The sequence below is a fragment of the Neofelis nebulosa genome, chromosome 6 (genome assembly GCF_028018385.1).
Source record: "Neofelis nebulosa isolate mNeoNeb1 chromosome 6, mNeoNeb1.pri, whole genome shotgun sequence".
Lineage (NCBI taxonomy): Eukaryota > Metazoa > Chordata > Mammalia > Carnivora > Felidae > Neofelis > Neofelis nebulosa.
The window spans coordinates 133,803,359-133,824,598 of NC_080787.1; the positions used below are offsets into that span (position 1 = coordinate 133,803,359).

Sequence of the window (21,240 nt, forward strand, 5' to 3'; positions counted from 1 at the left end):
CTTTGTTTTTGCCTTATTTCTGAATCACTGTTTTCTCTTTTGTACCTTCTGGAATTGTTTCCAAGTTTCACCCTCCTATCTTCCTCCCTGTTCTTTGTGACTTCTTAGAGTACTTTAACAATAGGCTGCTTGTGCATTTCTTGCCCTCTGTAGCATTCACTCCCACCTTGTTTGCTCAGCCTCTGCCCTCTCCTTTGCCTTTTTACAGGCTCCAGCCTGTCTCGGCGCTTCAGCCCGATCCCCGCAGTGATAGCAGGTGCCACAGCACTCCCTTCCTTGGCACTTGGTGCTGCCTGGGAACTGGTTCTCAGTGCACTGCATGGAGCAGAGTAGGTGCTCAGTAAACCGGTCAGTTAGCTGACTGGCCTTGGGCCCTGGGACCTTGTTGTTCAGTCCCATGGCTCATACATTTTTGAGTGATAACCAGTACTTGCTTTTACTGTTCCTCATCTGGCTACCTCTTGGAAGCTATAATCTCAGAAATCCTGGAGCTGATTGAAAATACTCGGGGTCAGTTCCTTGGCATTGGTTCTGCCTAGTTATTACCTAGACCCTTCCTTCACGTTCTCCCCACTCTTTGGCCCTAAGTTATCAGAAGTAGATGATTACGCCTCATCTACAAGTTGAGAGGTATGACCCATGGGAGTTTGGGTGGGTGTGCCCATAATTAGGCCTATCTTTGTGTGGCGTCAGCTGCAGGCAGAATATACAGATGACTCACACATGTTAATACCCATGTCTTCTGAGTGGCCAACATCCTCAGATTTGCATAAGAGCTCCAAACAGAAGACACTGGATTGAGATCATCACTGCAAGTGACCGAGGGGCAAAGTGTTATGAGCCGCACATCTGGATGCATAGGCTAGTGTGTGCTATGCATGTGACTCAGGCCACTTTTTCCACTAAATGTTTTTACCGCTAACAATAAAGAATACTCCCCGTGCTTCTCTTCATCACACCTTCTCACGAAGTATGATGGTTCTAGAACCATCTAGACACTGGAGAGGTTTTCCTCCAAATGGCAGCAGGTGTACTTCAAGAAAAGTCACTTGCTGACCTTTGCTCCACAGCCCAGCATGTTGGCAGTTCTCTTGCCTCTACTTTATATTTCTGTCCTTCTCACCTGGCCACAACTCTCTAGTCCCCTGGGGAGTCCCCTTCTGCAGTTTTGGGGTGTGCTCCAGAGCTGCAGTTTTTCATTTCACCCCTGTCCTGCCATAGACCTTGCCACCTCCTTTCTGCATCAGGTGGGCCTGCCACATGCACTGTGCTCTCTGATGTGAGAGCTGACCTGGGTTCCTCTCACTGTCCTGGTTCACTGTTAACTTTGTTCTTGTGTTTGTTTTTTTTTTTTGTTTTTTTTTTTTTTTGAGTTTTATTTATTTAAGTAATCTCTACACCCAACGTGGGGCTTGAACTCATGACCTCAAGCTCAAGAGTCGCATGCTCTTCTGGCTGAGCCAGCCAGGCGCCCTCACTGTTAACATCTGCCCTGATGTCTTCTACATCAGCTCGTCTCACTTCTTTCAGTAAATGTTCTTTTATTAAGTCCTTGCCACATGCCAGTCACTGTGCTATAGGGGATGGAAAAACAAAGCTAAATGAGAAATGGCAGCATTTCTTTTTCACCCGATGTATAAAAACAGGACATGCAAAAAATTCGGAAAAGTCACTTCCATTTTCTTCCCCCCCCCCATTTCTTCCATTTTTAAATATTTTGAAGTTCCTCTTTCCTTTCAAAGCATTTGTGTTGTTTCCTTCTTCTTATTAAATAACTGTTCCTGGTCCCTGGAGAACCTTGGCAATGACCTTCCTTTCTTCTGCTACAGTGGATTGTTTGCTGCTGGAGTCGCCATCCCAGCGATCCCTGCCTTAAGCAGCCAGTACTCCAGGGTTCCTTCTGCTGTCCTGGCAGCCTGGAGCCTGGCTTCTACGAAGCCTTGGCGTCACTTGGCAGCCATGGAGTGTTGGCCTGTTCTAACACAGATTGCTGCCGGCTACTGGAGGCCTCACCTCAGTTGATTCCAGGCAGTCGCCATTTTGGTTGGAAGTAACACACCTGGTGAGAAACCTTGCTACGCGTGTACACACACACACACACACACACACATACACACACACACTCTATTGTGAGAGGAGTGCCATCCTGGAGGGAATCCCTCCTCTGTCTGGGTGTAGGGAGTGGATGTGTGCACCTACCCCCTGTCCCTACAACACTCATTTTAAGGGATTTGGTGGTACTTGTTCTTTACCTCTTAATCTCACTACTTCTATGCAGCATTCCTGAGATAATTGTAAGAAAGTTTGTCATTTAATTCTGAAATACAACTTCTAGGAATTTTTCTTTTAATTCGTCATTCCAAGTAGGTATCTTTGACTGTTTGCACACTAGACAATGAAACTAATAATACTTAAAATAGGATTTCTTTCGTCCTTTCCTGGCATCATCTTAAAGTCTGCATCTGAGATCAGCCTCTGCGTGATTGGGGATAAATTCTAAAGTCTTTGATGGTGGGGATTTTGGTTTAACTCACTGTAATGTAATTTCGTTGATTATAATGTCATTCTATTACATTAATATTCTAATATGGAAACAAAGGCATGATTTCAGATTTTATTTATATCTTTCTGCTTTGGAAAAACAATCTCATGAGAAATCAGCCCATTAAATACCATCCATGATGTTACTTTTTTGGTTTTGCTTGTTTTTAGAAAAGTTTTTCTGGCTCTTTCTCTTTGTAATTGTTTTAACCATACCAACAGTAGTGTCGTATTTTTAGATGTATTATTTAAAATCATGTGAAAAATCCTTTTCATGTCAAGATGTGGGATTTTGTTAGTAATATTTAATGTGATCAAGAGCTAAGGTAGAATTTCCTAGCTAGAGAAAAAATGAGTTAAAATATCCAGATATGCTCTTTGATTATCGGAGACGTTGTATTCTAAACAATAATTACTCTGATGAAAATATGAAAGGGCTTGAGTGAGATTGTGAGAATCTTAAGGGACAGAGACTATACCTTTTTTGTAATGCTGTGTAGATGATCAGCACGGTTGGGAGTTGGCTCTGATGGTGGAGACCTTTGTTAACCTCATGAAGATGAGTAGACTTCAAACTCCCCCTGTTTTTGGCATGGGAAATCTTTAAGGATTATGAGGTTAGGGAGTTGTAGGTTGTATTTGAGAAAGGTCACTGTGGGGAATTTGTGGGAATGTGAATTGGAGTGAAGAGAGCCTAGAGGCAGAGGTGACATAACAGGTGGCTCTACCAGGTGAGTGAAGGAGGATGTAGTTGAGGTGGGTGGGAGATGAATGAAGCCACTGGATTTCATAGGTAGTTCCACAGCCCCTCCTCTGCAGTTGTAGTAGTTCAAAAGAACTCTGAAAACTCAAAGGTACCTTCTTTGTAATTCATTTGACAGTAAATCTGAGCTTGACCTTGAACTCATTTGGTGGTGAAATCTGACTTGAACTGCTAATAAGATGCTTTTAAAAGCTTTACCTATCCCACCTACCATTCAAGATACACACACATTTGTTGCAGAACTATTAATGTGTTTGATTAAGGGGAAATTGCCCTGAATCTTGCTGGCTTTTTGTTTGTTTGTTTGTTTTTGTTGTTGTTTTATTTTGTTTTAATGTAATATATGTCCTATGTGCTCTATTAACTTTGCTCAAATGGGAAAAGTTCTGATTCGGCAAAACATCTGGTTCAAGGTTTTTGGACAAGGGATTGTGAAGGTCATTTTGACTTGTGTTTATACGGTAAGGTTGATAAGACTGACAGCTGAAATATGAGGAGAATTGTGGAGGAAAAGAACATTCCTAGCCTGGAAGACTCTGTGGTTAATGATGACACCTCCTCATTAGCATGAAAAGAAACAGAACTTTGGAGGGATCAGAAATGTTCGTTAGATAGTGCATGATTTATTGAAAAGGACACATCCTGGATTTTTGAAGTGTTGCTTGCGTGCAGGATCTTGGATTGAACCACGAATCAGAAAAAGAGGACAAGTGGGGACATTTGGATATGTTCTGTAGGGTAGTTATAAAGTGTAGTATTGCATCCATGCTAATTATCTGGTTTTGACAGTGATAGTCTGGTTATGTAATATGGTGACAACATTTGGGGAAGCTAAGTGAGGGGAGTAAGAGAACTCTGTGTGACTCTTTTTATACCTTTTTTGGTAAATCTAAATTTATTTCAAATTTTAAAATATGAAAAAAAGTTACTTGTCATACCAGGAAATGGCACCATCCATGCTGCTGTTAAGTAGAAAATATCTATTAGCTGGAGTGTGGTTTTCTTGCAGATTTAAAGTCTAAGACAGCAAGTCCAGTAAAATTTCAAAGTCAGGTCTCTTCCCTCCCCAATTATTTTTAAAACTGACCTTGTTTTTAGCCTAAGAAGATTAACTTAGCATTAAAAAATGGTTATTTATTTATTTTGAGAGAGGGAGAGAGAGGGAGAGGGAGAGAGAGAGAGAGAGAGAGAGCACGCAGGGGAGGGGCAGAGAGAGAGAGAGGAGGAAGAGAATTCCAAGCAGGCTTTGCACCATTAGTGCAGAGACCGACGTGGGGCTCGAACCTACGAAACCATGAGATCTTGACCTGAGCCTAAACCAAGAGTCGGACACTTAACCGATTGAGACACCCAGGCGGCCTTAACCTAGCATTTCTTTGATCTGAGAAAAATGTTTGATTCTGGCCTAAGTACATGTAGAAGAGTTACGAAATGAAGCCAGTAGTGTCTAGAGAGTTCCCCGGAAGTGCCGTAACTCCAGTGTTCCCTTGCATTTGGCCTTCCTGGTATTGGGTGGAGGGTGTGGTTTGTTTCTAGCTTTTGTCTGCAGCTCTGCAGGGTTAGATGTAGGTTCGTTAGTTACCGAACCTATAATGGTTAGGACCGACCATTATAATGAGATGTTCAAAGCCAAGAGGGTTTGCAGATAATAGAAAGGGTGAAAAAAAACGTGTGCGTTTGACAGCCAGGGTGGGCTCACCTGGGCCTGACCGTTTTGAAGCGGCTGGGTGAGTCTCCACTGCCTGTGCTTCACTCTCTGGCTTTGACACAAGCCCCCGTGGTTTCAGCTGATACGTTCTGTGTTTCTCTCTCCAGTCCAATCCTTTCTTTCCCTTTTGGTGAGAGTAGACCTAGGCTGGCAGCCAGTTGCTGCTGAGCTATAATAGACCTAGTGGTATGTACAAAATTTGATTACTGCTGTCAACACCAGATTGAATAAGAAAGTGCATACCCTAGACAGATACTTGCGGCATAAATGGTCTATTGATTTCACAAGAACTAGAAATGAGGTCACCGTGTAATCTAGCAGAAGGGGTCTGTGGATGGAGTGGGTTCTGACATTACAGAAAAGTTTTAAAAAGTGCCCTCCCATTAGATCTTTTTAGAAGAACTTTCAGATAACTTTGATAAGCTGATTGCTGCTTCTGATTTTCCTCACCATCAAGTATTTACTGAAACTCTGATAAAGGCTTTTCACTTGTGTTTGATCAATGGTTTGCTTTTCCTTGCATAGAATATACTTTAGAAATTGTATTGGTTGATATACACCATATTTGCTCCTGAGCTTTGATGACATTTCCACTTAGCTTAATATGAATGTTTTAGAAATTTCCCACAATGGAAAGTTCTATTTGACATAGGAAAGTTCAGAGGTCAGTTTCATAGTTAGCTGTATGCCAAGAAATAACTAAAACAATGGATTACATAGTGCAGCCTTGGGACATGGAAAATTTCTTGGAAGAGGGATGAATCATATTATTAATACATGTTGCCAGGCTTGAGGCCTTATATTGGAAAATAAAGAAAAAAGTTGTTATTTTTTAAAGCTTATGGCATTTTTGTATTTTCTTTGTCATGTTTTATGTAGGTTTTATTCTGTTTCTTTTTCTTTTTTTTAGGGATTAAGAAGATGAAAATCCTAAAATAGGATGTTTTAGTAAAGAGATAATTAACATCGTTGTAACATGAATTTGTTCAAATACCATAGTCTGAAGAAAACTATAATTTCTCTGAGTTAGATAGCATTAGATTAGATAATCCCTTTGAATTAGAATAATTACTGTCCTCCCCATATCACATTTCTTTTTTACTCGAAGTTTAGTTGACACACAGTGTTACATTAGTTTCAGGTGTACAACATAGTGATTCCACAATTGTGTACTTTGCACGGTACTCACTATGGTAAGTAGTTACCATCAGCAACCATACAAAGTTATTACACTATTACATATTCCCTGTGCTGCACTTTTCATTCCTGTGACTTGTTTATTTTATATAAAACAGAATTTGTACCTCTTAATCCCCTTCACCTATTTTGCCCATCACCCCACCCCCTACCATCTGGCAGTCACAAGTTTGTTCTCTGTATTTATGAATCTGTTCCAGTTTGTTTTGTGTTTTAGACTCCACATATAAATGAAATCATATGGGATTTATCTTTCTCTGTCTGATTTATTTCACTTAGCATAACGCCCTCTAGGTCCGTCTCTATTGTTGTGAATGGCAAGATTTCATTCCTTTTTATGACGAATATTTTACACACACACACACACACACACACACACACACACACACACACACACGTATATTACAACTTCTTTATCCCTTCATTTATCAAGAGCCCCTTAGATTGCATCCATATTTGGCTATTGTAAATAATGTGATAAACGTGGGGGCACACATATCTTTTCAGCCAATATCACATTTTTAGGAGGGGAGGGGGAAATATTGCTAGTGTCTATTTCTTGACTTCTCCCTCTTGGCTACCTTCAAAATTTGGGGCAGTCTCAATCTTAAATCACATCTGGTCTAAAATCTCTTCCTGTAAATAATTATGGCTATTCAAAAGGCTGCTTTAGTTGAACCTCTTTGTATTCAAGAAGAAGACACATACAGAAAGACAGAAGGAGAGAAATGATTTGTAAATGATGGAAATATCATATTTACATCGAGAATTTCATCTCCTTTTAAGTTTTCTTCTGCAGCCCTTTAGTAGAGAAAGAAGAGCCAACCACTTTAGTAGCCTCTTATTGGAGATCTAATTCGAAAGTAGTAGTTATTTAGCTGGCATGAACCTGTATAGCTCTACCAGTTAAATTTTTTTGGAATGTTTTCGTACCTTTTGGAAAATAGCCACTGTTACAGCTAGACACCTTTAAGATCTTGTTTCGTCTCTGTAGCCACTATCCATTTTGACTAAGTGGTCCCCATGCCTTACTGGTTGTTCTGTATTTTGAGTACTGAGCCCTGTCTACAAGAACGGAGACATTTTTGGGCTACTGATAAAGCTAGGCTTTGCTGACCACCTGGGAAATGCATATTAAATCACAGGGAGATATGTTCATATGCACTAGGACAGCTGTAATTAAAAAGACAGATGATAATAACGTGTTGGTGGACATGTGGATAAATTGGAAACTTCATACCCTGGTAATGGGAACGTAAATGGTGCAGCCACTTTGGAAAACTGTCCGGCACTCTTCCAAAGGTTAGCCACAGAGTTACTATATAACCCAGCAGTCATATAGAGAGGTGAAAACCTATGTCAGCGTGAAAACTTGTTCCTGAATCGTCATAGCAATATTGTTCATATCAGCCAAAGATTAAAATAACTCAGATGTCCATCAGCTGATGAGTGAATAAATAGATGTGGAGTATTTATGCAATGGAATATTATTCAGTCATTATTCAGAAGTGAAGTACTGACTTTGAAAACATTATACGAAGTCAAAGAAGCTTGTCACAAAGGACCACATGTTCCAAGGTTTTCTTCATATGAAATGCCTGGGAAGGGCAAACCTGTAGAGACCTGAAAGTAGGTATTCATGGTTGCCTAAGGCTGGTGGGTAGGGCAGAAAATGGAGAGAGAGTGCTTTTTGGGGTGATGAAAGTGTCCTGAAATTGATTGTGGTTATGGATGCATAATTCTGTGAATATACTAATAATCCTTGAATTCTACACTTTAAATGGGTTCATTACATACTGTGTGAATTACATGTCAATAAACCTCTTACAGAAAAGAATTGGGCTTGACTGTGTGACATAATCTGTACCACTGTGCTTTTTGCTGTCTCCTCACAACAATTCGAGGAAATCGGTGGGGCCACTACTCCCATTTTACAGATTTGAAGATTGTGTTAGAGAGTATTTTGCCAGAGTCATGCCTGTAATCTAGGAAACACACAGAGATTGGGCAAGTCCTGCCAAGTTTCTCTTTATCATATTTCAGTCAGTAGCAGGAAAAGAGATGGCTTTTAATTTAAATCCGTGTGTATCCTGATAAGGGTACATATTCTATGAGATATGAAAATCTTGCTTTTAAGTATAAAGTTTCTGTTGCAAAGCAGGAGAGACAAAAAGAGTAGGAAAAAAAAAACAGAGTGAGGTACCATGGGTAATGCTTTTCCTTGCTTGTCGTATGTGTGTGGATAACATGTGCACGGCAAGAGAGCACATACACAAGGTAGAATAGGCCGGAAAGTATGAGTCGAAAGTTTTACTTCTTATTTTATAATTCTGTGTGGGTAAGCTTCTTTTTTTTTTTTTTTCTGTCATAGTAATGTGTAAGGAATTAAGAAGATATCCTTTTGAATTTCATTTCTCCAAGGTATATATGTCTATTAAAGTAAAATAACAAGTCCCATTTATTCTTTGAAGTATGGTTAATATGTAACCAAACTCTTCAGCCCAGTTGTACACCAGGGCAAATACCTCTATTTATATACATAGTGGGTAGGGAGGTGGGTGGAGATGTCCCTTACCAGCCAACACTGTCAAAACAGGAAGCAAAGTTATAATCTCTTTGTAGTACGTTAGAACCATCCAAAGACTCCAAGTTGTGACAATTAAAAAAACCCCAAAAAGCAAAACACAACAACAACAACAATAATAAAAAACGACCCAAGGAGTTTTCACTTACTGCTAAATGTAACTTCCTGTCTGGTATTTAGAGGAGGCTGGGTTAGGTTTAGTCAGATCCTCTCATGGGAAAAATAAAAGCCACCCCAAAACAGGACATCCCAGTGTGCACTTCGCAGGCTGCTTTTGTTGTCCACTTCCTCTGCATCTTTTTCCTCGTCATTTAAGCAACTGTAGGTGATGAGCGGCCCGGTGGCCACCACGTTTCGGTGGAAAAAGTGCAGACTTGACTTGCCAGAAGCTCGCCAGGCCTGCAAGCAGGTAGCAGGTAAGTCTTGCATGACTCCCAGCCTGTGAGGTTTTGAAAAGGGGATGGCAGCGAAGACAAGGGTCTCTTAGTCACTTGTTAGGTATCAGAGCTGCTGAAGACAGGGCCTGGCTGGTGATGGGAGCACCCTGGTTTGTGCTTCCTGATGCCACATCTGTCTAGATTCCAAATAGTGGAGACCAACCCTGTCCGCTTCATCCTTCTCTTCAGAATGTGACAATTTGCCATTTATTGGCCTCTTTGGAAAAAGCACTCAAGGGTCCATAAATGTGTTGTGACAAATGTGCATCAGTTTGCCTCTTTGTGTTTTCAAGGTAGCTTATTATGTGTTGACTCTTTACTGTCATAGAAAGTTTCCTCTGTACTGTTGAATAGTGACAGAGCTCATCCCATGGTGTTTTGATTTACTGTACTGGGTAAAAAGATACTTTAGCTTTTTTTAAAGTTTATTTATTTTGAGAGAGAGAGAGAGGGCAAGCACGAGTGTGTGAATGGGGGAGAGGCAGAGAGAGAGAATCCCAAGTAGAGCCTGATGCGGGCCTTGAACCCATGAACTGTGGGATCGTGACCTGAGCTGAAATCAGGAGTCAGAGGCTTAACTGACTGAGCCACCCAGGTGTTCCAGTACTTTACTTTTTATTTATTTTTTTATTTATTTTTATTTTTTTTAATTTTTTTTATTTTCAACGTTTTTAATTTATTTTTGGGACAGAGAGAGACAGAGCATGAACGGGGGAGGGGCAGAGAGAGAGGGAGACGCAGAATCGGAAACAGGCTCCAGGCTCTGAGCGGTCAGCCCAGAGCCTGACGCGGGGCTCGAACTCACGGACCGCGAGATCGTGACCTGGCTGAAGTCGGACGCTTAACCGACTGCGCCACCCAGGCGCCCCAGTACTTTACTTTTTAAAACATATAGTTCAGAACTGATAAGGGCATGAATAGGACATGTGTACTTTGTGGGGACCGTAAATGAAGGGGTTTTCGTTTCAGTACAGTGTCACGAAGAAACGCAGATGTATAACTTCACTATGGATGTGATCATGCACGTTTCTCACTGGGGTTTACTTCCAGGGTGATCTAGTTCTTCTGATCAGGCCAGATGTTTGTGTCTTGTTCAATGTATATATTTATGTGCTGGTCACGTGAGCTTTCTGAGTAAACAAAGACAACAACAACAAAAAAACACAACCCAAGGGACGGATGTCGTTTGACCTCATGTATCATGCTTGAGTGTTGTCGCTGTGGGAAAGAAAACTTTTAGGTTGGTTAGAATTTTTACTATATGTGTTTCTTTCCTTTGGAGTTACTCCTTACCTCTTTTTTTTTTTTTTTTTATCCTAACTCCATATGAATGAGGTGGTAAATGGTTGTAGGCATGTTCTCTGTGGAGCACATCTAAACTTAAGTGATTGGTGCAGCCCATATTTTCTTTGTCGATTTGGTTTCTTGGCCAAGTGTAATAGGAGATCCGTGGGCTGTAATTCATTTCTTTGGCTATTGCCTTTCTCTCTTATTTAAATAAACATATGCTTTCAACAGAAAATTAAAATACTGTTCAGGGACCAGAATTAAAATACCACGTATAGGAAAGCATTGCAGCATTGTGGCCTTTCAAAGATCTTTTGGACTTTGATTTATTCCTCTTTCTCTGGCATTAATAGTCTCTGTGGTCTGCTTGTGTGCATGTTACTGTCTTGCTACAAAGGGTCTCAAGTAAGTATGGTGGTGAAATCAAAAGACACAAGAGAGTGGGGTGCCTGGGTGGCTCAGTCGGTTGAGCGCCGACTTCGGCTCAGGTCACGATCTCGCGGTCCGTGAGTTCGAGCCCCGCATCGGGCCCCTGTGCTGACAGCTCAGAGCCCGGAGCCTGTTTCGGATTCTGTGTCTCCCTCTCTCTGACCCTCCCCCATTCATGCTCTGTCTCTCTCTGTCTCAAAAATAAATTAAAAAAACGTTAAAAAAAAAAAAAGACACAAGAGAAATACAAACATGTCTTTAAATAGTAAGGACACTTTAAAATGAGTAGACTGCAACTTTAAATATGAATTCTGGCCCATTTACATAGCATTCTCCCCTGCCCTCTGACCAGTCCAAAGGCTTTAGGAAAATAGAAATCATTTAAAAAAATATTTCAGGGCATGTTCTTTTAATACAAATAGAAAACCAATGTACATATGATTTCGAATTCCACGAAGGCCTAGACTCTCTTCTCATTGGCTTTTGGTGAACTGAGTATTTCCTTACATCTGCTGGGTAGATCTCTAGTGATCTTGTTAGAAATAAAAAAATACATTTTTTAATGGATGTTATATTTCATTGCAACACATGGCCTTTTCTGGCTTTCAGAGCAGTCTCCATAATTAAACTTCGGGATGAATCTTTTGTTTATGGACCTTGAGTCAGGTGGAGTAAATGAAACCATAAGCGTTTTGCATTAAACTTTTGACAGTATGGAGTTGATATGCCAGTGACTGTTGCCGAATCTAAAGGGAATAATGGAAAACAAGGTATAAAATGGAGTGAATTTTAGATACATATTTGCTTAAAGTTAACCATTCAGTGTTAGTTTTGAAATTGCCGCCCTTTGCTCTGTGGAGAGCTTCAATGTATTTGCCTCCCTGCCATCACTGAGCTACAACAGGGAGAAACTGAGTAAGTTGAAATCTGAATCTATATCATCTATCTATCTTTCTATCTACCTATCTATCTATCTATCTATCTATCTATCTATCTATCTATCTATATCACCTATCTACTTATCTGTCATCTATCTTTCTTTGATATCGAATCTTTTTATTTTAAAATATTAACCCTAGGGGGCGCCTGGGTGGCTCAGTCGGTTAAGCATCCGACTTCAGCTCAGGTCATGATCTCACGGTCCATGAGTTCGAGCCCCGCGTCGGGCTCTGTGCTGACAGCTCAGAGCCTGGAGCCTGCTTTGGATTCTGTGTCTCCCTCTCTCTCTGCCCCTCCCCTGCTCATGCTCTGCCTCTCTCTGTCTCAAAAATAAATAAAAACATTAAAAAAAATTTTTTTTTAAAAACCATTAAAATATTAACCCTAGGAGTGCCTGGGTGGCTCAGTTGGTTCAGTGACCAACTCTTGGTTCCGGACCAGGTCATGATCTCATGGTTCGTGGGTTCAAACCCCACATCGGGCTAAGCACTGGCAGCACAGAGCCTGCTTGGGATTCTCTCTCTCTCCCTCTCTCTCTGCTCCCCCCCCCCCCGCCAATAAATAAACTTAAAAAAATATATTAACCCTATACTTTTGTGAAATAATTCCTTTTCTTAATCTTGATGCCTGTGTACAAATGATGACAAGTTAAGAATAACCTAATTGAGGGAGACCAAAGTTAAAAAAGTCTTGAAAATGGGGCACCTGGGTGGCTAAGTTGGTTAAGTGTCTGGCTTTTGATCTCAGCTCAGGTCATGATCTCATGGTTGGGAGATTGAGCCCCGAGTCGGGCCAGCTCTGTGCTGAGTGTGGAGCCTGCTTGGGATTTTCTCTCTTTCCTTCTCTGCCCCTCCCCCATTCACGCTCACTTGCTCTCTCTCTCTTTCTCTCCCCCCACCCCCAATAAATAAATAAACTTAAAAAAAGTCTTGAAAATGTGAAATAAAAAAATTTTGGTGCCATTCTAGGATTTGTAGGCATCCACTAATGCACAGATGATTTATGTCTAGAAATTGCCCTGCTCAGGAAGCCACTGCTGGGAGGCAGCTTTTCTGGCCATCCTTCCTGCTTGCTTGTTGGCTGACAGGACTCTATGTCAGCTGTTTCCTTTCTAGATGGGTTGGTGAAGATATCCTTAACCCTGGCTCCACGGTAGAGTCGTCAAAGTGTTGAAGCCCCACCACCAGAGATTCTGATTTAAGCAGACTGACGCCTTGACTTTGTAGCTTTTCAAAAAGTCTCTGAGTGATGCTGCTGTAGATTCAAGGTGGAGAGGCACAGGGGACTGTTACTTGTTCCCAGCTAGACCGAAAGCTCTGTGAAGAGGACGAGGACCTTGTCACCATTGTACCCAGCACCTAATTGTGTGCCTGGCGTTCAGGGAAGGCTCAATATCTGCTTGTGGAATGAATGAATCAATTCCTCTGAGCAACAGGAAGGCTGGAAGAGGGTTGGATCTCTTCGTTTCCGGTCAGTGCTGATGTAGGAGAGTATGTTATATTAGACTGTGGCTCCCCTGAATACCAGCTGTCATCTGGAAGAAGCTCCTGGAAGAGATCCTAGGGGAACAGACACATTGAGCAGCCCTCTCGGAAGAGACAAGCCTGCCAGTTGGCAGTGTCTTCATGAAGCAAGGCAGGTTGAGAACTTTGGAATAAGAATTTTATCAGGGGCTGCGGTGTAGGTGTATGTGAATGCGGAGGTGGGGCTGGTTGGGGACACTACCAGGAGGTTCTCTGAAAGGAACTGTGTGAGGGTTGGTTTGAGAGGAAGGAGTGTGTTTATCTTTGCCAGATATCATGGACTTCCTGACCTACCAGTTGACTGTATCAGAATAAAGGCACAGACTTCAGAGTCGCCAGAGTGCAGTGAGGTTTGTCTGGGAAGATTTCTCAGGGCTTGTGAATTTTTAGCTGATCTTAACATGTATAAAGAAAATTCACTGGTGGTTAGGAGGGCCAGGTGGAATATAATTTGCAGAGGTGAGTGAGAAAATTGTTAAATTTGGAGAAGAAGGGTAGACAGAACGACTTGTTTGAAACAAAAGAATTTGGGGAGAAAATGAGATGTGTGAGTTAACATGGTACTGAACAGCTGTTTGAGGGGTAGACTTGGCTCTTACTTATGATTGACTGTAAAAGTCACTGAACTTCTGAGGTGGGTCTCCCAACCAGTGGGATTTCCCAGGGGCTGTTTCAAAGCACTTGTAAACTATGGTAACATTCAAGGTAAATAAAGAGTACGTTCTGTAAACCTTATAAAAATCTGATAACGGTAGCTTTGCCTGCTACCTAGAGTCTAGGAATAGTAAATCAAATGTTATGTTCATTATGGTACTTAAAATATATTTAAGGGGTGCCTGAGTGGCTTAGTCGGTTGAATGTCCGACTCTTGGTTTCTGCTCAGGTCATGATCTCATGGTTATGAGATTGGACCCTGCATCGAGCATGGAGTCTGTTTGGGATTCTCTCTTCCTCTCTCTGCCTCTCCCCCACTTGTGTGCATGCTCTCTCTCTCTCAAAAATAAATATTAAAAAATTATATATATATATATACATACGTGTATATATATATTTAAGTTCAACCTGTACACCCTGTTATCCTTTTAGTTGTGTTTTCCCTTGGCATTACTTGAAAGGTATGCTCATGACATGGGTCCTGGATCCATTTCGTGTTACAGTTGGGTTCTTTGACCCTTCCTTAGAGGGCACCAGGTGCTTCCTCTTCTAACCATTTGCAAAGTCAGGATTTGATTGGAGGACCATTGAAAGGACTGCTGGGAGTGAGGAATGGTAGGAGCGTTCGATAGGATCTGGGCACAGCGACTCGCTTGATCCTGCCCCAATATTTTGACCTTGATTTGAACAGTTCGGTGAGCAGGCAACTCAAGTAGTTTTTTTTCCCACTGAACTAGAACTTTCATTGTTCTGCAGAGGAAGATGAGTCATAGCCTAGTTCTACCATTGTGTCAAAGTGAAATTTTATTCTAGGACTAAGGGAACACAGGTCAAACTTTCTGTCTAAACCAGAGAATTGAATCTTGGGTTGTGAACTTGGCAAAAATAAGTGTGGTTCCCTGTGAGGGTGGCTGGTAAGTTAGAGAGATATTTTCTTGTAAGAGATTTTTGATTCCATACCTCATTTTTAATAATATATTTAAGTATCTTTTAAAAAATACCTTAAGTAATCAGCTTCCTCCTTAAAAAAATCCAGTGCTGAATAAACATTATACAGAGTAGAAAATTATTCCCTCTCCCCTCCGTTTATGTCTATTAACCATTGTTAATAGTTTTGTTTGGCCATACCTTTTCCTATGAATACACAAATGGGCAGCTTTGTATCCAGGTTTTCACAAGCATGACTTTTCTTTTTGAACCAAAGTCAGAACCATACTGTGATGGTAGTATCCCATTTAAAAAATTTATTGGAAATAATGACCTGTGTACATAGATCTTAGTTCATTTGTGTAATTGCTGGGGGGCAGGTAAGTGTTTTCTGTGAAGTTGCTATCCACGAAGTGTAGAGAAATAAAAAGTAGTGTATAAATGTTTGGACTTTTCTTTTCTTTTCTTTTGTGAAATTGAACTTCTCTGCATATGTTTAATGGCCCTTTGGAAAAATTCTTCAATAAATTGTCTTTTCATACATTGGGCCCTCCCCCTTTTTCTGTTGTCTGGATCTCTGACTTCAAACTCTTCCTGATTCGGAGGGAAATTCCTACAAAATTGCAGATTTTAAGTGACTTATGTGAATTTCTTTTGCATTTAAAGACGGTTAACTTCCAACTGAAAAGACACAAGTGATTTCTGGATTTCTGGGATAGAGTTTCGAGTCTTTGGATTTGGATTCTGTATTTTCTCTTTATCTTTTGACTGGTGTGGCTGCTGTCATCATCCCGGACTCTGCTGAGGCTGGTGATTATTTAGGTGCCCTCACTATTTTATTACATTTTTCTATACCCATGAATTACTCTCATAGGGATGGTAGGGCCCAGAGGTATTCACAGAATGCCCTTTTTCCACGTAAGTTGTGGAGCATGATACACTTAATGGGGACACACTGTGTAGCTAGACTCACAGTTGAGTCCTAGTCACCCTGCATCGGATCTCAGTTTCCTTGCTTGCAAAATGGTAATAAAGGGACTGTTGTGAGTCTTTAAAGGTGTACATATGCAAACTCTCTTGCACATTCTTTGGCAAATTGCAGGAAGGATTATAGTAAATGGTGGCTGTATTTGTTAGTAGAGCCTTTCAAGTTAATCTAGGAAAAAATGAATACAGCTTAGATGTTAGATAAAGATAAGATATTAGTTTAAATTAGGCCCCATGTGCATCATCGTACTGAAAATTGACCAGTTCGTCCTCATCCTTCGATCTAGATCTGTTAGTAATTTTTCACGTCAAAGCATCAAGGCTGTAATTCTATGCTAGACTCTAACCGCAGACCCAGTACATGGCAAGAAAACAGAGCTGTACATGACAGCAAATGGCCTGCAGTTGCTTGGAGAATATCTTTGTGGCACGGTGCCCGAAATGTTTTGCTGGTTTCAAAGTTCACTTTCATTTATTCAGAAAGGTTTTTATTGTTTGCAAGCAAGCAAGACAAGCAAAGGAAAAGGGCACACAGGTTCCCATATGGTTCTGTGCTGTACGACCTATTTGCCTTTTGGTGCCTTATATAAAAAACTTTATTTAGTCTGCAGAGAGGACTATTTCTCCAAATAGAGGAGAACCATCATAATGGTCTGGAAACCTGATAGATTTCAGTTTAATGCCACTGATCCAGATACTGCCAGAGGCTGGAATGCACAGAGGTTGTGAGATAGGCATCTCGCACAAATTCTTCCAGGTCACATGCATATCATCAATGGAGATACCTTATCAAATAGCAATCCTCTTGGTCCTCTGAGATTCAGCTCCTCCTGTCACAGCAGCACTGACCCTTTTCTCCTGGCCCAGCCAGCCCCTAGCTAAAACCTGCCGCCAGAGCAAGTCTCCTGGCTTTGACCCGACCTGTTTTCTTGTTCTACTCTTGGATCCTGTGCCTTTAGCTTCTGATTTAGCCTACTCCTTTTCTGGTGTTAGTAGCTCCTGGATTGTGTTTGACAGAAGAAATTTATTTTCCCAACAGATTCACTTTCTCTTTAGATAATTCCAACCTACTCATGCAATCTGGTATCTGGCAATACTCTGAGAACTGTTAGTTGTTAATAAAAATTTAATGGGTAACTCTGAATAAGTAGTGTTACAGCAGGAAAAGGAAAAGCATAGTGTGTGTGCGTGCGTGTGCATGCGTGTGTGTGTGTGTGTGTGTGTGTGTGGCAGTTACTTATGGGACATTTGGAAATAGAAGAGAAAGACATCATGAAAAGAAAATACTTATTATATTTTATGTCTGCTGATACAAATTCTTTAAGACAATTATTTCATTCTGTCTTTGCTCATATGCAAAGTTGGGGTGACTGGGTGGCTCAGTCTGTTGGACTTCCGACTCTTGAATTTTCGGCTCAGGACATGATCTTGCGTTTCGTGGGTTCAAGCCCCACATTGGGTTCTGTGTTGACAGCATGGAGTCTGCTTGGGATTCTTTCTCCCTTTCTGTCTGCCCCTCCCCCTCTTGCTTGAGTGTGCATTCTCTGTCTCAAGATAAATAAATAAACATTTTAAAAAATCATGTTTGACTTCATAGTGATGGATTCTAAGCTGGGAGGTTATGGATATTTTGCAAGTAGGCTGAGAAAATAGTTCTCAAGTTCCATTGGATCCTTCTTACCTATCCACCTCCTTCCTACCTAATTTCTTCTGCGGTTACAAGGAGACTCTTATGTTTTATGATGAGAAGTAATTTTGTGGCTCAACAAACTGTGTAGTATTACAAAACAAAAGTCTTTGAGATTGTATTCTGTGTATTCACTGAATTTGTTGCTGGACCTCATGCTGCAAAATTTCTCCGAGTAATAAAACCTAAATAAAAATAAATGGTGTTGAAGGCATACCTACCTCTTGATACTGAAATAAAGAATTGGCATTTACGTCCCATAACTTGGAAGTCTCTAGCAAGTAATACGTGCCTGGAGTTTTATGATGAACAATTCTTATCCTACTGGGTTTGTATTAAGAAGAAAGTAAGCATCGATTTCTCTATAATTTTCTAAAATTTCTCATCTATTCACATTTCTTAAATCAAGTGGTACATAGTGCTTACTTTTCTGTTAACCTCAAGTAAGCCACACATCTAAGAATTAGAAGGGAGAAAAAAAGCAGCCCCCAAATAAAAGATTCAGAGAACATTTATTCAGATCTGCTGTTTTCTGGGTCCTGCTATAGGTCCTATTGTTTTAAATCTGTTTTTAAACTTAATGATTCTCCTCACTGGTAGGCCAGGACCTCTGCAGATACCATGCAGACTGTAGAGAGGTGACAGTGGCCATTTGTTCCTTGGAGTGTGCAGTCAGGGAGATCTGTGAAGCACATTAGGCCCTCTGTTAGTGACTGTTTTCTTAATTCACGTTTAGGTATTCAGTTTCTAGATACAAATCAGAAGGGTAGTGGGCTCGAGTGCTGCTAAATATTAACATGTTGGCAATAATGAGATGTGCTGATTATACATACAGGAGACAAAATAAAAGTACAGAGCAGTGCAAAGTAGCCTCAAAGCTTAACAACTTGGGTCAAAATGGTGCTAGATTTTGCAACCCCAAATGGTGAAAAACCATTAACACATGAGAAAGCTTTTCCCGTGAAATGGCTGCACAACTGAGGGGAGGCAGTATATGGCTTTCTGGGCTAGAAACCCTGGGTTCTAGAATCCTGTTTGCATATTTTGTCAGACCCCAATGAGCACAAAGCCCCTTTCTCCAGCTCTGGAGTGGCCTGCTGGTTAGGCTCACGGGCACTGCTGGTTTGCAGCTGCTGGGGGTTGGTACTTTGTGGCCAGCGTTCAGTGACTTTCAGAAGCACTGTAAATGTTCTCGGTACTGTGTGGTAGGCAGGCTGCGTCCTCAAGACTTATTCTAGTCTTAAATGATCAACAGTACACTTCTTTTCCAGGAATTCCTTTCTGACCTTCACGTATGGGTTGGATGCCCCTCTCCTCTGCTCCTACACCTTCCCTCCTGGGCTCAAATTCAGTGATTCCTAGATGTGGTCCTCTGTCACAACATTTATGACAGATTTCATAGGTCAGTGTTTTTGAAAGTGTGGCCTGGCCTCTCTCTTACAGGGTGTAACCTTGAAACCTGTGTTTTAATAATCTCTCCAAGTGGTCACTGTGCATGCTTGAGAACCTCAGCTTTAGAGATGACCTTGAAGACGGGCTCTCTGCTTCTTTGTGTTTGAATCCTCAGACCTAGCCTAGCTCCTGGCACATTTTTGTGGCTCAGATATTTTTTGTTATTGTTGTTGTTCAGTGAATGAGATAGAATTCCATTGAGAAATGTATGGAAAGCAGGTGCGCATGTGGAATCCAGCAGCACAGTCAAAGCCACGCCAGTGATTCTCAACCGTTTTTCTTGATCGTTTTGTAAATCCACAGAAACGTGAAACTGAAAATGTACTGTGGATGTACCAGAATTAGCTTTTCTTTTCTTGCCCAAGAAAATATCCTGTATGTGATTGTTTTATTTTTACCTTGTTTGAAATAAGCTTTTATTTCAGGCTGGTTTTACATTGATAGTAATGTGAATGCAAAGGTATGGGAAGTCCCTGTACATCCCTCACCCAGTTTCTTCTTTCCTCCCTGATTGACATCTTATGTTACTATGTTACATTCACTGTGTCACAATTAATGGACCAATATGGATCCATTATTATTAGTAGTAGTAATATCATTTTTTAAAGTAGGCTTCATGCCCAGCACACAGCCCACCATGGGCTTGAAGTCACAATCCTGAGATCAAGACCTGAGCTGAGATCAAGAATAGGATGCTTAGGGGGACCTGGGTGGCTCAGTCGGTTAAGCGTCCGACTTCAGCTCAGGTCATGATCTCGCGGTTCGTGGGTTCGAGTCCCACGTCAGGCTCTGTGCCGACAGCTCAGAGCCTGGAGCCTGCTTCAGATTCTGTGTCTCCCTCTCTCTCTGCCTCTCCCCTGCTCATGCTCTGTCAAAAATAAATAAACATTAAAAAAAAATTTAAAAAAAGAATGCTTAACTGAGTGAGACATCCAGACACCCCATAGTAATATCATTAATTAAAGGCCTCCATAAGAGTTATTATTAAAAGTTTGTAGATTAGGAGGTAAAATAATGTTTATTACACGTACCAAGTCTTTCTTGCTTGAGGTTCTGCGTTTGAATTCTTACCTGCCGTCACAGTTGCAAGTATGTTCATAAAGCAAGAGGGGGCCGATTCCTGTGATAGATTCTGAAGCAGGTGTTTTCAGGTGTCATTGGTCTTCCAGGATCTAGAAGAGGGGAAAGTTATTTTGAAAGGCTACATTTGGTTCATGTATCTGAAAGTACTCCATATTAATAAAAATATTTCTTGACACCTCAGGTTTTGTTAGATAGGATATTTGTTTTTTCTATTTATAGTGTATTCAGACAGAGTTACTCTTCAGAATATTTGATGAATGGTAGGATGGGCCCAAACTGATGAGATAGATGTCCAAATAATCAGAATGGTTGATGGCTGGTAAATAGGTCTCTCAGTTCCTACTACTATCTAAAATGCCCTAAAAATGTCTCTTGTCATCGCCAAATGTCTCACAAGATCACTCCGGGTCAGAAGCCCCTGATAGAAAGCATTTAGAGCAGCCTGTCCTGCTCCTGTAAGTGCTACAGAAATATGTGCTGTTATTATTATTGTTGGTGTCTTCCTTCATTTCACTTATTTATTTCTGATATATTTAAAAACATGCAGGTAAGAAAGACACATCAGGATTTTTTTCTCTAGTGAAATCACCACTTGTCTTAAAAATACGGCTGTATTTCGGGGCGCCTGGGTGGCTCAGTCGGTTGAGCGTCCGACTTCAGCTCAGGTCACGATCTCACGGTTCGTGAGTTCGAGCCCTGTGTCAGGCTCTGGGCTGATGGCTCAGAGCCTGGAGCCTGCTTCCAATTGTGTCTCCCTCTCTCTCTGCCCCTCCCCCATTCATGCTCTGTCTCTTTCGGTCTCAAAAATAAATAAACATTAAAAAAAATTAAAAAAAAATAAAGCTGTATTTTTGATGATAAGATGTACTCACGGTTTGTCAGAGACACGTATGTATGGCAGGAGGAAATGCGGGTTCTTCCACAGAAGACGTCTTCGGCTTTCCTCACCTGCTGTCTTCCTTCCTGACATCTCAGCACCCTGAAATGGGAGACTGGTAGGACAGTCCCCAGGTGTGGAATCGGAGACCAGCAGCACTCCTCT

General features: G+C 41.2%; 1 protein-coding gene across 6 annotated transcripts in view; it reads left to right on the top strand.

Annotated features, from left to right (window-relative positions):
• The window catches only part of UTRN (utrophin), a 514,842-nt gene that overhangs the window by 40,937 nt on the left and 452,665 nt on the right, over positions 1-21,240 (top strand). Inside the window, exon 1 of one of the 6 annotated variants that reach the window (XM_058736183.1) lies at positions 8,629-9,209. The exons of 3 other annotated variants lie outside the window; for them this stretch is intronic. In XM_058736183.1, coding sequence (XP_058592166.1) covers positions 9,122-9,209 — 88 coding nt within the window. In that variant the 5' untranslated portion in view covers positions 8,629-9,121. Of the gene's footprint in view, positions 1-8,628; positions 9,210-21,240 lie in introns of those variants that run through there. 2 more of the 6 variants (XM_058736179.1, XM_058736180.1) reach the window with 2 other exon arrangements.